General features: G+C 44.8%; 1 protein-coding gene across 6 annotated transcripts in view; it reads left to right on the top strand.

Annotated features, from left to right (window-relative positions):
- The window catches only part of MYO7B (myosin VIIB), a 61,143-nt gene that overhangs the window by 34,900 nt on the left and 12,218 nt on the right, over positions 1-14,025 (top strand). For 4 of the 6 annotated variants that reach the window (XM_079976798.1, XM_079976801.1, XM_079976802.1 and 1 more), the window contains 12 exons: positions 774-901; positions 1,805-1,931; positions 2,775-2,894; positions 4,218-4,391; positions 6,467-6,698; positions 7,000-7,163; positions 8,220-8,337; positions 8,438-8,564; positions 9,594-9,763; positions 11,298-11,521; positions 12,420-12,547; positions 13,652-13,809. In XM_079976798.1, coding sequence (XP_079832924.1) covers positions 774-901; positions 1,805-1,931; positions 2,775-2,894; positions 4,218-4,391; positions 6,467-6,698; positions 7,000-7,163; positions 8,220-8,337; positions 8,438-8,564; positions 9,594-9,763; positions 11,298-11,521; positions 12,420-12,547; positions 13,652-13,809 — 1,870 coding nt within the window. Of the gene's footprint in view, positions 1-773; positions 902-1,804; positions 1,932-2,774; positions 2,895-4,217; positions 4,392-6,466; positions 6,699-6,995; positions 7,164-8,219; positions 8,338-8,437; positions 8,565-9,593; positions 9,764-11,297; positions 11,522-12,419; positions 12,548-13,651; positions 13,810-14,025 lie in introns of all 6 variants that reach the window. The other 2 variants (XM_079976803.1, XM_079976800.1) reach the window with 1 other exon arrangement.

Here is a 14,025-nt window from a genome sequence, read left to right as displayed (position 1 = left end):
TGGGTTTGGGGTACATGACCTTGGTGGTACTTTCCAACTCTACAATTCTATGATTATTAGAGAGAGGACTTTTTAAGTGGTGGCACCCTGGTTATGAAATGCTCTCCCCAGAAAGACTCGTCCATCGCTTGCATTAGGATCTCTCCAGTGGCTGGTTAAGCCCCCTTCTTTCCCTTTCAGGTTATTTAATAATTAAGATTAAATGTATTTTAGTTTTTAAAACTTCTGTGTTTCCCCCCTTGCTATGCTTTAGTGACGTTCTATTGGTTTTGTATGCTTTTGTGCTACTTTTTGTTTTGGTGCTTACTTCTGTATTTGGTTGTTTTCATTGATGATTCAATGTGTGAACTGCCGAAAGATCATGGCTAATTGAGAGGTATATAAATAACAAAATAAAATGAGGGGGAGTACCATAGCTCCGTGGCAGAGCATCTGTTTTTGATGGCCCCAGGTTGAATTCTGGACATCTCCAGATAGGGATGGGAATGTCCCAGACTGAAACTCTGGAGAGTTGCTGATATTCAGTGCAGACAAGACTGAGCCAGATGGACTGATAGTCTAAGGCAACTTCCTATGCTCCTATATGTGAATAAAATTAAAATTAAGTATATATAGGAGATTTGTGTATGTGTGAGTGTAGAGGCAAGGGGATCATTCCATAGAAGAGAATGTTATCAGTTATATGTAACAATTTCCTATCCCAGAATTAAGTGTATTTATTAAAAATAACCTTTCAGGCAAGAGGTGGAAAATGGTTTCCTGCTTCATTTTAGGTGGCCAACCAGCTGAGCAATGGGGAAGATATGTTTCGGGAGGAAAGCACTGTGTCTGAGGGACCTATGTCTAATCTTGAGAAAGTGCACTTCATTATTGGCAATGCTATCCAGCGTCCTGCCATCAGGTATTATATATTAAGGGGCAGCTTACATTTTCAGATTACAGTGGTACCTCAAGTTACAAACACTTCAGCTTACAAACGCTTCAGGTTACAAACTCCACTAACCTGGAAGAGTTACCTTGAATTGAGAACTTTGCCCCAGGATGAGAATGGAAATCGTGTGTGGCAGCGCAGCGGCAGCAAGAGGCCCTATTAGTGAAAGCATGCCTCTAGTTAGGAACAGTTTCAGGTTAAGAACAGTCCTCCAAAACAAATTAAGTTCGTAACTAGAGGTACCACTGTACAGAGTATATCCAAATGACCTGCTAGAAAAGCCTGGGTTCATCTTAACTTCATCCATTTTTTAACATTCTGTATATCTGGTATATTAACTAGGCCAACATTTGTGGGTCTGTGGCCATTTGCAAACTGAGATGGGCACCACATGCAGAACACCAGTTTTTTTTAATTGGTGACAATAGGATGCTTCTTTCCAGCCTAATTTCAGCAAGGAGAGGGGTGGGAGCAAGGACCCTGTGGGTGCCAGGAAAGCCCTCTGCAAGGCCTATGGGTGCCACATTGGCAACCCCTGAATTAGGCATTCTTGGAAGAACAAGAATGAAGTAGAAGTGTAGCATAGGTAGGGCTCATATGTGGGATACGAGGGCCTTTGCCTCAGGCAGCAAAATGTGTTGAGCCAGTCCTGCATATAGCCCTTAGAAAAATGTATTAAAAATTGTGTAGATCTCTACCAGATTGAGCATAAGGTACCTAGGTGCAGCATTTCTTACAAAACAAAAAGCACAATGTAATCAAACAGACTTCAAGTACACCCACTTGTAGCAGGGAAATTGTACATGGATCTGTTTAGCAAAAAGTCTGTCATTGGGGATGAGGATTATTTTGCTAATTAGTCTTCTTTCACAGGGATGAAATTTACTGTCAGATCTGCAAGCAACTCAGTGAGAATAAAAACCAAACCAGTTATCTGAGAGGTTGGATTCTGCTTTCTCTCTGTCTTAGTTCCTTCTGTCCTTCAGACAAGTTTGTGAAGGTAGTTATTGTGCGGGGTTGTTTTTTTTACAGTAGGTTGGAATCTAGAATATCAAGAATGTACAGGATTGTGTCTGTGATAGGTGTGCATAGAGAGGGGAAACTGCCTAAGACAAAAGCCCACAGCTACTGCCCCTCACCACCACCAACACCACACCTTCCGCTGCCCTCACCCTCATGGTGCCTCCCCACCTCCTCCTTTCCTTTCCTCTTTTCTCTTCTCTTCTTTTCTCTCCCCGCACTCTGTCTCCTTCCACCACTTCACCATCTTGAGATGCTGTTACCCTAAAATAACCTCATTGGCAACTCTAAGATCCTGGCATAGGTGCCAACTCCCTGGGGCCCTGGGTGCCCAAGTACCCACAAAATTCCCCATGAAGGGACCGGGCACCCACAAATTTCGGTGCCAGGGCCATGCACATTGCATGACACCCATGGCCCCAGCCCCCAGGCACCCATGGTCACAGGGCCAAGCTGGCACTCCTGGATCCTGGTGCCATCTTGGGGCTTCTTTCCTGGCAACCACAGAAGAGGGGATGAATGAGGAGGAGGCAGTGGAGATGGTGGTTGTGGCAGTGAAGGTAGCAGTGCATAATTGTAGGGTAGGTAGAAATTCCTCCTTTCACATTAACAACCCTTGAAAAAAAATGTCACTTCCCTTGAGGTCAAGGGGTATCAAAGAATATCATGTTGTTTGGGAAATGATATTCAAAACCCAGAAAGAGAAGAGGTGTAAACCATGAGTAAATATTTTCACAAGTTCTACATACCTGTATTAGATGGTTAATAAGGATTTGGGGATATTCTTTGCTTTCTAATACTGTGGTCTGCTTTATACTTCCAGTACCTACTGAATTTCATCCAGGGTGGACCAACATTATATGTCCCATACTGTGCTGAAAGACTGAAGCGCACATATATGAATGGAACACGATCTGACCCACCTAGTTGGCTGGAGCTGCAGGTAACCATCATTTTATCCTTTTCTCACACTGATTAATCTTGCTGGGTTGTAACAGAAGGCAGTTAACCTCCTTAAAGGGTCTGTGCGTTTTACTGCTTTCTGCACTAGTCTGTCTGGAATTGATTCCTTGTGTTTACTTTTTAGACAAAGGCTAAAGTGATAGTTTTGATTCCTACTGATGAGGGACAGATGATACAGAAGGAACGGGACAGAGAGCAAGCTAAGAAATGACCAGAGCAGTCTAATCAGCTGGAACAGCAGCACAATAGGCATCTGCACTTGCGGAAATAGGGCAACTATTGAATTCAGGGCTTTTTAAAAAGTTTTTTTTTCTGAGCTTTGGGGGGAAATGTGAAAGGCGGAACAAGGAAAATTTGAGAGGGAGACCTGTCTTGTTCATGATGTCATACAGATGCACGTTAAAAAGTGAGTGAGGAAAGTGTGGCTTTGTCACAGAAAGTGTCCACTTTGGAAGCAGTGGATTCCATTGGCAGATTGTTGCAGTAGATGGTTTGTGTCTTGTCTCCCTTGCTTGTTTTTCCAGTTCTGATAGATGGCAAAAACATATAATTTTTGCAATAAAACATGATTGCAGCAACTGTGGATAGGCAAAATACTGCTGAGTCTCATGCTGCGCCCCCCCCCCCGCATGCTCCCCAGCCACTGAACAGCCTCTTTTGGTTGTCCCAGTACCAATTTCCATTCCTGTGGCAGGAGTGGCGAGTCTTTAAGTATTCGTTTATTCAATTTTTGTCCTTGGAGTTTGGCCATGAGGAAGTGCATTTCTGGTGAATATGCTATCTTGCTATGTAGAATCTCAGTTTTTATTGTGAAATTCAGCACTGATATTTTGCTCTTAAAATGAATACTTGTAATTAAACCCCAACTCCACCTGCAAGAACAATGAAGGCAGTTAAGATAAGCTATTCAAGGGACAATTAAGGCAGTATATATTACTAATCCTATATCCAGGATCATGGGGAAGATTTTTAAAAAATTAATATTGGAAAGGATCTTTACTGGCCACAAGCAAGAGCACTGCTGGATTAAGTGGTGTGCCGAACTTTCGTTATTAAACACTTCCAGTTAATTGCAGAGAAGCAATGTGTCTGCAGTACTAAAGGGCTTAGTAGAAGAAGCCTGAATGTTACTACATAGGTAATTACTTTCGTCTAATAGCATCTAGAAGAGTCAGGTTTCTCCCCTTTATCTGAAAGGTGGATATTTGTGTAACGATCTGGCATTCTCATTATATCTGCAATATAGAGCAAGTGTGGAGAAAGTTGCTGTGCGACTCTGCCCCTGTGTTTCTTTGGCTTTCAGGCAACAAAGAATAAGAAGCCGATTACACTTAGTGTGACCCTGATGAATGGCAGCAGCATCACAGTCTCGGCAGATTCAGCCTCCATTGCAAAGGAAATTTGCCAGCGTGTTGCTGAGAAAACTAACCTGAAGGATACATTTGGTTTCTCTCTCTATATTGCTTTGTATGACAAGGTGAAAGAACATTGCATGTGGGGTGAAATCTGCCTAAATGCATTAGGGCGTGGGGGGGCATCTACACAACTCTTTTAAATTTGAGTTATGTTTTGTGTGTGGGTGGCGGGGCGGGGCAGGGGGGGAGAGGGCTCTTTGCCATCAGTGTAGCCCAACTCTTCACATGTGAAAATGCAATTTCCCATATTCTAAGCCTGATTGTTTGCCATCTTCCCACATACCGTAATTCCAGCAAGTAAGGTGTGCTTTTAGAGCTGAAGACCAGTTTGCGTTTTGGGCTTTTTAATGTGGCCAGAGTTTACACAAACACACACATATACCGACGTAGATTGAATGCGCTTGTGGTTATCCTGGTCATGTGAAAGTCATACTATGAGATCAAAATGGCCAACATCCCTATGATAAGTAGCCCATTGCATGCAGCCTGTAGATTTTGTGCTCCTGGTAGCAGATTCACATAAATAGTCACGTGCAAATTCAGTCTGCATGGGCAAAAAGTCTACATGACATTCTTTTTAAAGAACAAGCCCATTTATATCAACCTACCGTGGATACTCAAGTAAGGAATGGCCTGTTATCTTCTAGCAATCATCTGGATCTCAAAATACAGTGGAATAAATGTGGTGGTTTTGGTATGCATTTATACCTCATGTTTGAATATCTACAAATGTGTCTATCTACAAAGTTCTACACAAGGCTTTTTTTTTTTTGGGAATAGTGTTTGTATCAAGTCCCTGCCCTGACCTCAACAATACCCTAAAAGGTAAAGGTAAAGGTACCCCTGCCCGTACGGGCCAGTCTTGACAGACTCTGGGGTTGTGCGCCCATCTCACTTAAGAGGCCAGGGGCCAGCGCTGTCCGGAGACACTTCCGGGTCACGTGGCCAGCGTGACATCGCTGCTCTGGCCAGAGCCAGAGCCAGAGCCAGAGCCGCACACGGAAACGCCGTTTACCTTCCCGCTGGTAAGCGGTCCCTATTTATCTACTTGCACCCGGAGGTGCTTTCGAACTGCTAGGTTGGCAGGCGCTGGGACCGAGCAGCGGGAGCGCACCCCGCCGCAGGGATTCGAACCACCGACCTTTCGTTCGGCAAGCCCTAGGCGCTGAGGCTTTAACCCACAGCGCCACCTGCGTCCCTCAACAATACCCTAGAAGGGCATAAAATGAAACCACCTTCCCATCCTTGCATTACCATACACTGGCCTGGGGCTGATAGGAATTGTAGGAGGGTACCAAGTTGTTGTTTTTTTATTAGATCTATATACTGCTCTTCATCAAAAAATCTCAGGATAAGAAGATGGAAACACAAATAAATAGTTAAAACAAGTGCTTTTCTTCTAGGAAAAAAACTGCTGGTACTGGCGTACTCTTATCCCCAGAAAAAAAGCACTGGTTAAAACAGAAACAACAAAACAATAGCCCCGCATGCCACAAACACATTTAAAAGGCTGTAGAATGTTATTCAGCCAAAGGCCTGGTTGAAGAGGAACATTTTTGTCTGGCACCTAAAGATATATACAGTGGTACCTGGGGTTACATACACTTCAGGTTACAGACTCCACTAACCCAGAAATAGTATCTCAGGTTAAGAACTTTGCTTCAAGATGAGAACAGAAATTGTGCGGCGGCAGCGGCACAGCAGCAGCAGGAGGCCCCATTAGCTAAAGTGGTACCTCAGGTTAAGAACAGTTTCAGGTTAAGAACGAACCTCTGGAACAAATTAAGTTCTTAACCTGAGGTACCACTGTATAATGAAGGTGCCAGGCGAACCTCCCTGGGGACAGCATTCCACAAGCCACCTCAGAAAAGGCCACCTTCTGTACCTCTTGTGCAGGAGGCGCAGGAGGAAGGGTATCAGATGGTGATTGTAGGGTCTGGGCATATGGGGAGAAGGCTGCCTTACACCATGCTGCTAGTTAATTATCCTGGTGAAATATAACTTACTGTGTAATTTTCACTCACAACTTATCCCCTTACATGAGATGACTTGGGGGCATTTTCCCGAGATGATTAGACTATCCATTAAGGAAAACAACCTCATTTATCTCTGAAATGGGTGATGTTGATGTTGTTAGGCTTGGTCGCTTGGTGGCGAACGGGAACACATAATGGATGCCATTTCCCAGTGTGAACAAATGGAAAAGGAGAAGGGTGGCCACGAACGACACACTCCCTGGCGTCTGTACTTCAGGAAAGAGGTCTTCACTCCCTGGCACAACTCTAAGGAAGATCCTGTCAGCACTGAGCTCATCTATCATCAAATCATCCGTGGCATTCGATATGGAGAATACCGCTGTGAGAAGGTGGGTTTTTAATTCACTAATACATGGAGTCCAAAGGCACTTTGGGAAATGGATTGATTTGGGTATACATAATCAGTCTTCCCAGCGGCATTCTTTGACAAAATGGATCTTTCCTTACTGTTTCAATATTCTATTCAATGCCGTTAGTGCAATTCATTCTTCTGTGTATGTGTGCTATGCAAACCTCTGGATCAAACCTGCTTGGGAGAAGATGAATATCTAATTTGTCTAGTCTGGGCAATGACTGACATTAGGTTAAAGCCTCTTCTAGCAAATCACCAAACCTGATTAATTGTCATAGGAAGAGGACTTGGTGGAGATAGGAGCCAAATATTGCTACGTCCAGTTTGGAGAGTCCATCCAAAATGAGTTGGTTCAAAACATGCTCCAGGAGTGTATCCCAGCAAAGCTGCTGAAGTCTAAATCCAAGGAGAAGTGGGTGAGCCTCATCACATATGCTCACGCTAAGGTAAGAACACCCAGGGGTACATACTGGGACTAACATAACCCATAGCTTCTGTCTTACATAACTTTGTTTTATAATGCATTTGTCCTCCTGTGCTTTCTTCTGGAACAGAAAATAAGTGTCCTAGAGGAATGTGGCAGAGGAAAAGAGGACCAATATATTTGCCCCCTATGGTTTACTAAGGAGGATTGAGCGGGGTGTCCCACTGAATGAATTTATGACAATTGAGAGGTTTCAACAAGTTGACAAATTGTGTATAGGCCTGACAGGGGTGATGGATTGCTAATGGTGCACCCTGTTTCTTTCACTTCACTGAGCATTCGCTGCTGCTGCTGCTGCTGATTTCCCACTTACCTCTTCTGTTCTCCTGCAGCTTTTCTCTTTCCCTTTGCCCTTCCCCCTCTGCGTTGGTGGCAATAGCAGCTGATGTGAACAGTCTTTGAAACACTTGGGGAGAACTGACTGTCGTCTTTCAGTATTTTATCCTCGGTGGATGTTCACCAGGAAATCCCCTGTATCACCTATGCGTTGCAGAGCATTTGGAGGAATTCAGCAAACATGAATTCCAAACTGGACTCACTTGATCCATACCTTCCAGGCTGAAATATGGATTGGACATGGGTCCACTTGAGAATCTACACTCGGTCCACATTCCATGATCAGGCGGTCGAGTATCCCAGAGTCTCTAAGAGCGGTGATGACATGCATGCCCATGGAAATATCCACGTTCCTGCACATCTGCAATTCCTCTTGAGAGCAGAAGTGCATCATCAGTACCTGTTTTCCCAAGGGAATTGCAGTCTTATTTGTATATGTGGCTGCAGCTGTTGCTAAGTCAAAAGGAGACAGCTCATATCTAGCCTTTGGCAGCTTGGAGGTATTTAAAGATAGCTCTGCCACTTCAAAGGATTTTAAAGTATTTCTAAATCTGTGGGCTTGAATAGAGTTTTGAGGGTTTTCCCCATAAAAGTCTGCATAGACACAGAAGAGAGATGGCTGTCACTGAAGGGAAATCTGGAAGGGTGCAGACTTAGTTGCCTCTCCATCTCTATGTTGCAGGCCCCTTATACCCAGGACCGACTTTCCCCCCAGAACGTGAAGGAGCAGCTGGTGGATTTTGCCCGCTTTCAGTGGCCTCTGCTCTTTTCTAGATTCTTTGAGGTCACCAAATTTTCAGGTAATGTCAACCCCTTTTGTGTGGGTGAGGGTACAGAGGGGAGGAACATCTGAGCTAAGAAAAGGTCGCCACACTACCTTTTAAAAAATTGTGTTTACAGGGCCAAGTCTGCCCAAGAACCATTTCATAGTGGCAATTAATTGGAAAGGGATCTGCTTCCTAGATGAGTCAGAAAAGAGACTTCTAGACCTGTCTTTCCCAGAAATCACTGGCATCCACACAAACAGGTAAGTCTGCTGGGACACGGTGGGCCCAAGAGAGTGTAGGTACTGCATCCTCACTGACATTCTGCACAATATTTGAAATGCATTTCATCATCGCAGGACCCTCTTGGGAAACTTTGGAATAAGTGCACATTCTGATCGTAGGAAGCTTGAGAAATAATCCCTTATTGACCATGCAAGGAAAGGTCAAGAACTGAGTGGGAGACAGTGCTGGAAGTCTTCCATTGTCAGTGGGATTGTGAACTTGGGGTTCAAAAACACCATGCAGGGGCTAGCACTCCACTGGGACTATTGCAGTGAGGCAGGTGACATGACAGAGTGCTCCCTCACAGCAGAGCAGCAGAGTCTCTTCTTGGAACTCTCAAGAAACCAAAGGGTGCTCAGCTCCTACCTCCTCTTCATATCATTGGCCACATTTGATTCTTCTGTCTTCCTATCTCGGCAATTATGCCGGGGGAGGTTTTATGCAGGAAGCTGCCTTACACTGAGCCAGATCACTGGTCCACCTAGCTCAGTACTGCCTACAGTGGCTTAGCAGTAGCTCTCCCAAGATTTCAGAGTGTTCTTTCCTAGTCCTACCAAACTCTGCTGCTGAACTATGGCCCTTCCCCAAAGTTTTAAAAAGCATCCTCTTTTTCAAGGAGCAGGTCTGGAGTTCTGTTTACTCAGAGTATTAAATCTTATATCATCTCACTATCCCTTACAACGCTGTGTTTCCTGTTCCCCCTTTGTTTGAGAATGAGCCTTGCAGGATAAGATGTCTCTGTAAGGAGACATGGAAGGGCTGAATGTACAAATTTGACCTCCCTCTAGGAGTTGCTGATTCTGTTCCAGCTTTGGAAATGATCAGGTCTCGTCCTTCCCACCCCTTGCTTTTTGATCCATGTTAAGAGACTCTACTGTGTCTTTGAATTAATGGATCTGAGGACATTTGAACTCTTATTCTGAAGGCTGTAGGTAGATGTAGAGCTTTGCTTTCCTGCAGCTTCCGGAGCCATCTTCTCTTTAACAAATTACTTCTGTGTTTCACAGGGCAGTCAAGGCGTTCGGACAAAGTTGCACCCTCAACACCTTGCGTGCTGAAGAGTTTGTCTTGACATCGGCCAACAGCGTTGTCATTGCTGAGCTGGTGGTTATGTTTCTGCAAGGACTGAAAGAGAGGTCACAGTATGCTGTGGCAATGCAAGAAAACAAGCAGCAAGGTAGCTTAGGGTGCTTTGAGATGGAGAAGTTTCCAAGGGTCAGGTTACACTGAATCAGTGTGTCCAATGGAGGGCTGGTTTGGGCTTCTCTCTCTGCTGATAGATGTCAGGTGCAGATTATGACTTTCCCATCAGCTGCTGGTGTGGTCCCATCCAAACTTGTGTGCATCATTTGTCCCCTCTTAGTGAAAGATGTCATTGAACTGTTTACCAAATTGAGGCAGCATTCCTGGCTCGTAAACAGCAAATCGCCTAGCTTTACACCCAGCTCTTGATGAGGATGGACTTTTGCTATTGGAAGAACTGAGGGAAAATTTTCCTTGCCTTTCCTGCAGTCTGAGTTCAAATGCTTCAGCTTCTCCACCTTCTTTTAAGGAAAAACATGTTCTTGATTTATTAAACACAATTAAATACCACTTGATTCTAAGAAATACTCTTAAGTGGAAAGTGTTGAGAGATCCAGTCACAAATCTCCTTCATCCCCTGAGGTGGCATGAGAAATTGTCAGTGGGAAACGTGAGCAGAAACAGGTAATGATGTAGCAAAAGAATGGAACAAAACAAGATTGGGAAAGAAGGGAAACTGTACACACCACACATTTAAAGCACACACCCCACCCACCCCAAAAAGAATCCTAGGATTCTTGGTAAGAGTGCAGGAAATTGTAGCTTTGTGTGGCTTAAACTACAGTCTAGAGCAGTGTTTCCCAACCTTTGGTCTCTAGCTGTTTTTGGACTACACTTCCCATCATCCCTAACCACTGGTCTTGCTTGCTAAGTATGATGGGAGTTGTAGTCCAAAAACAGCTGGAGACCCAAGGTTGGGAAACACTGGTCTAGAGGATTCTTTGGAGCAGGATGTGTCTGCTTTAAATGTATGATGTGTACACAGCCTTATGAGCACAAAACACAATTTGACATACATCTTCCTTATTTATTTATTGTTAAATTTATATACCACCCTTCACCCGAAGATCTCAGGCAGTTCACAAGATAAACAAATGTGATTTGCTGTTCATTTCATGGCATGTTACTCTCATGGCCCACTTGTCACATGCTTGATACAAACCAGAGGTACCAGCTTCTGATGGAGAATGAGGGGCCAACATCAAAGGACATCAACCTGGGGGCACAGAGGAACATGTCGGCAGCATGTCTTCCATGGTCAGCAGCTCCTTCCCCTCTGTGGCAGGAGGAGGAGAAGAAGGAGGAGCTGGCTATTGAAGCTGCACTGTGCTCAGCTCCACACAGTGCTTGGCCTCCTCCACAGAGGGCAGGTCTCTCCCCCTCCAAAAAATATCACAGGGGGACCAAAAGGGCTCAACTTCTAGAAAGTGGCCCCCCTGATACAAACTCAGATATCAATATTTGCACAAAATGGCTGCATAACCGATCCCGCATAACCGGTCTTGTGAGAAAGTCTGAGGACTCATGGCTTGGTCTAACTCTGAAAACACCTCTCCCCCCCCCCAATTTTCTCTGATGTGCAATGGCTGGACAGCATTACTGCAGTTCTCTCTTTTTTTGCTTCCCAGATGACTCCACAATTCTGGCCTTTAAGAAGGGGGATTTGCTGATTTTAGCCAAGGACAGAGGACTAGAAAAAAGCCAAGGCAGGATGCATGCCCGTGGCAGAAGACTGGAAGGAAGCCAAGGCTGGATCTATGCTCAGAATGAGCGAACTGGTAAATCTGGGCTTGTGTCACAAGATGCAATCTACATCATCCCCACCGTTACGAAACCTTCTAGTCAATTACTGGTAAGGATAACCAGGATAAATGGCTTCCATCCCCTCTCTGCTCACATCATCAGCATATTTTTAAAGCACATATTCCACTTCCAAAAAGAGTCCTGGGAACTGTAGGTTGCTAAGGGTGCTGGGAATTGTAGTTCTGTAAACTACAGTTTGCAGGATTCTTCAGGGGAGCCATGTGCATTAAATGTATGGCATGGATATGACCTCTATTAAGGTAACATGCTGGAACCCACAAAAAAATCCGTAGAGAGTGTTTCAGAGGAATGGAAGAAAATAGCAGTACTGAACAAGGGCTTGCTGGAGCCTTGGGGAAATTGTCAAAGCTAACTCTGATCCTGTTTTAGAGCTTGAGTAGAAATCAGGCTTCCTCTTGAATTCCTAAATCTTTAGCAGAGCATGCTCAGAATTTTCACATGCTTATTAAAACTAAAACTGAGACCAGAACTTGGAAGTTATTCCCCCATAAAGGGAAACTTTTGATCTGTTGTGGACTGTAATTATTATTGAAGTACTTTAAATTGCATTTTTAACATCGTTCTCTGTTTTGAGTACAGTATTTGTTTCAATTAGCAGTTTCATGCGAGTTTCAAGTACATCGAAGCAGCAACAGTAGTTCCAGTTATACATTGACTTGATTTCTGGATTTGACATTGTGCTCTCTTGGGGCCTCTTCTAATGCAATGCTTGTCCCTGTGGGAATTCTTTTGGAACTATTCCCCTCATTAAGGGAAATGTTGGCAGGCCTGGTAATCCTTCCTTGCTCTGAAGAAGTGTCTGTAAGCAGATCTGGCAGGAAATGAGTATCCTGCCCACAAATCTTTCCTGAAGCATCAGCACGGGTGGTCGGTGTCTGACATCTTGGCAAGGAGCCTGTAGCCTTCAAGGGGCTGTGTCTTTTCAGAGCCTGCTGATGATGTCGCCTGAACAACGGAGGTTGGCGTCACTGAATTCTCGCACAGAGGAGCATGAGGAAGAAGAGGCAAAAGTGAAGCCATATACTCTGGAAGAATTCTCCTACGAGCACTTCAGGTATGTCTATTCCTGTGCCTTGCAGCTTCCTATTCAGTTTCTCCCAGAGCCTCTTACTTCCCGAAAGTCATGCTGCTTTTTCAACCAACAGTTGCATGTTATTGCGCTTAAACCCGTTTTAGTTATTGCATTCCACTCCATCTTCCATGTGATGGAAATTACTCTTGTGGTGACTCCTCTTGCTGTTCCTTATCTGCAGTGAAGCAGAGGACACAGTGAAGGTCGACCACTCCTCTGCTGATGGGCACTGAGATACTGTTCCAGCCAGGATTTTCCCCATATTCAAATGCAAATCAGAGTTGGCACCAATCTTCATTTGGCAACATAGAAAAAAGGGTCCTAATCTTCAGAAGTGTAAGAGAAACAGTGGAAACCTCCTCCCCTTGGGTCTAGTTAGCTCCTGCAAGGGTCATAATTTGGCCTGTGAGGCTGTTTCTCTATGCCCCCCTTAAGCCATATGTGTCATCAGGTGTGGCTGCATAGGAACATTCATGAGCTCAACATGCACTCCCAACTGTTCCAAGGCAAGCAGAGGTCACTCTTAATACTCTTCAGTTGATTGGTGCCAATAGGAAGCGCTGCTGGGATCAACTGCACTAGGGAGTTGCCTATCAGGAACTCCCTTGTTCAGCAGATGGCGCTGTCAAGAGTGTGGGGGGTGCACCTGACCCATTGGCCGGGTCCAGTCCCCCACCTCTGTGCTAGAGGGTGACCTGTTCAGTACTGGTAAATGTTAGCAGGTGCAGGGAATTTTAGGTTGGCTCCATGCCAGGCGGGGTACAGCCATAATCCTAGCTTTTTCGCAGGTGTATTACCCCTGCTTACTGGGAGGGGGAGAAGCAAAATTGTGGTGCAAGTGCATTGCTTTGAACCTGCCAGCAATTGAGTGGCCGCATTCTGCACAAGCTGCAATTTCCAGTCTTAAAAGGCAGCCCCATGTACTGCACTGCAGCAATCGAAGCTTGAGGTTACCAGAGCAAAGAATACTGCAGCCAGGTTATACCTGTCCAGATAGAGTTTCTCTGTTACATTTTTTACCCTATCCCAAGCAAATGTTAAGTCCAAATGGCAGTGCTTTGAGAAAATGTTCTTTTGTTTTCCCAGAGTTCCTGAAAAGGAGTCCATCAGCAAGGCGGTCTTACACAAGTCCCGTGGGCGGACTCACCTATGGGCTCACTCTAGGGAACCCCTAAAACAGCCTTTGCTGAAGAAGGTGTGCACCAACTCTGACCTCTGGGACTTTGCTTGCCAGTCCTTCATTGATATCCTTTATGCTGGTGATAGGGTTGCATACCACCCCAATTTCCAAGTGGTGCCATATTCCAGGGTTCATGTTTCCTTTGGAAATGAGGCACAGCAGAGGCTGTGGTGTCCTTATGATAAATGGTTCATACTATATACAATCTGAGCCTATGATGGAGGGGTTCATAGCATTCACACCCCCAAAAGAGAAGTCACAGAAGGCAGTGCTAATTGGT

The sequence above is a fragment of the Podarcis cretensis genome (assembly GCF_951804945.1).
Source record: "Podarcis cretensis genome assembly, chromosome: 5".
Classification (NCBI taxonomy): domain Eukaryota; kingdom Metazoa; phylum Chordata; class Lepidosauria; order Squamata; family Lacertidae; genus Podarcis; species Podarcis cretensis.
This window is presented reverse-complemented; position numbering and strand designations above follow the sequence as displayed.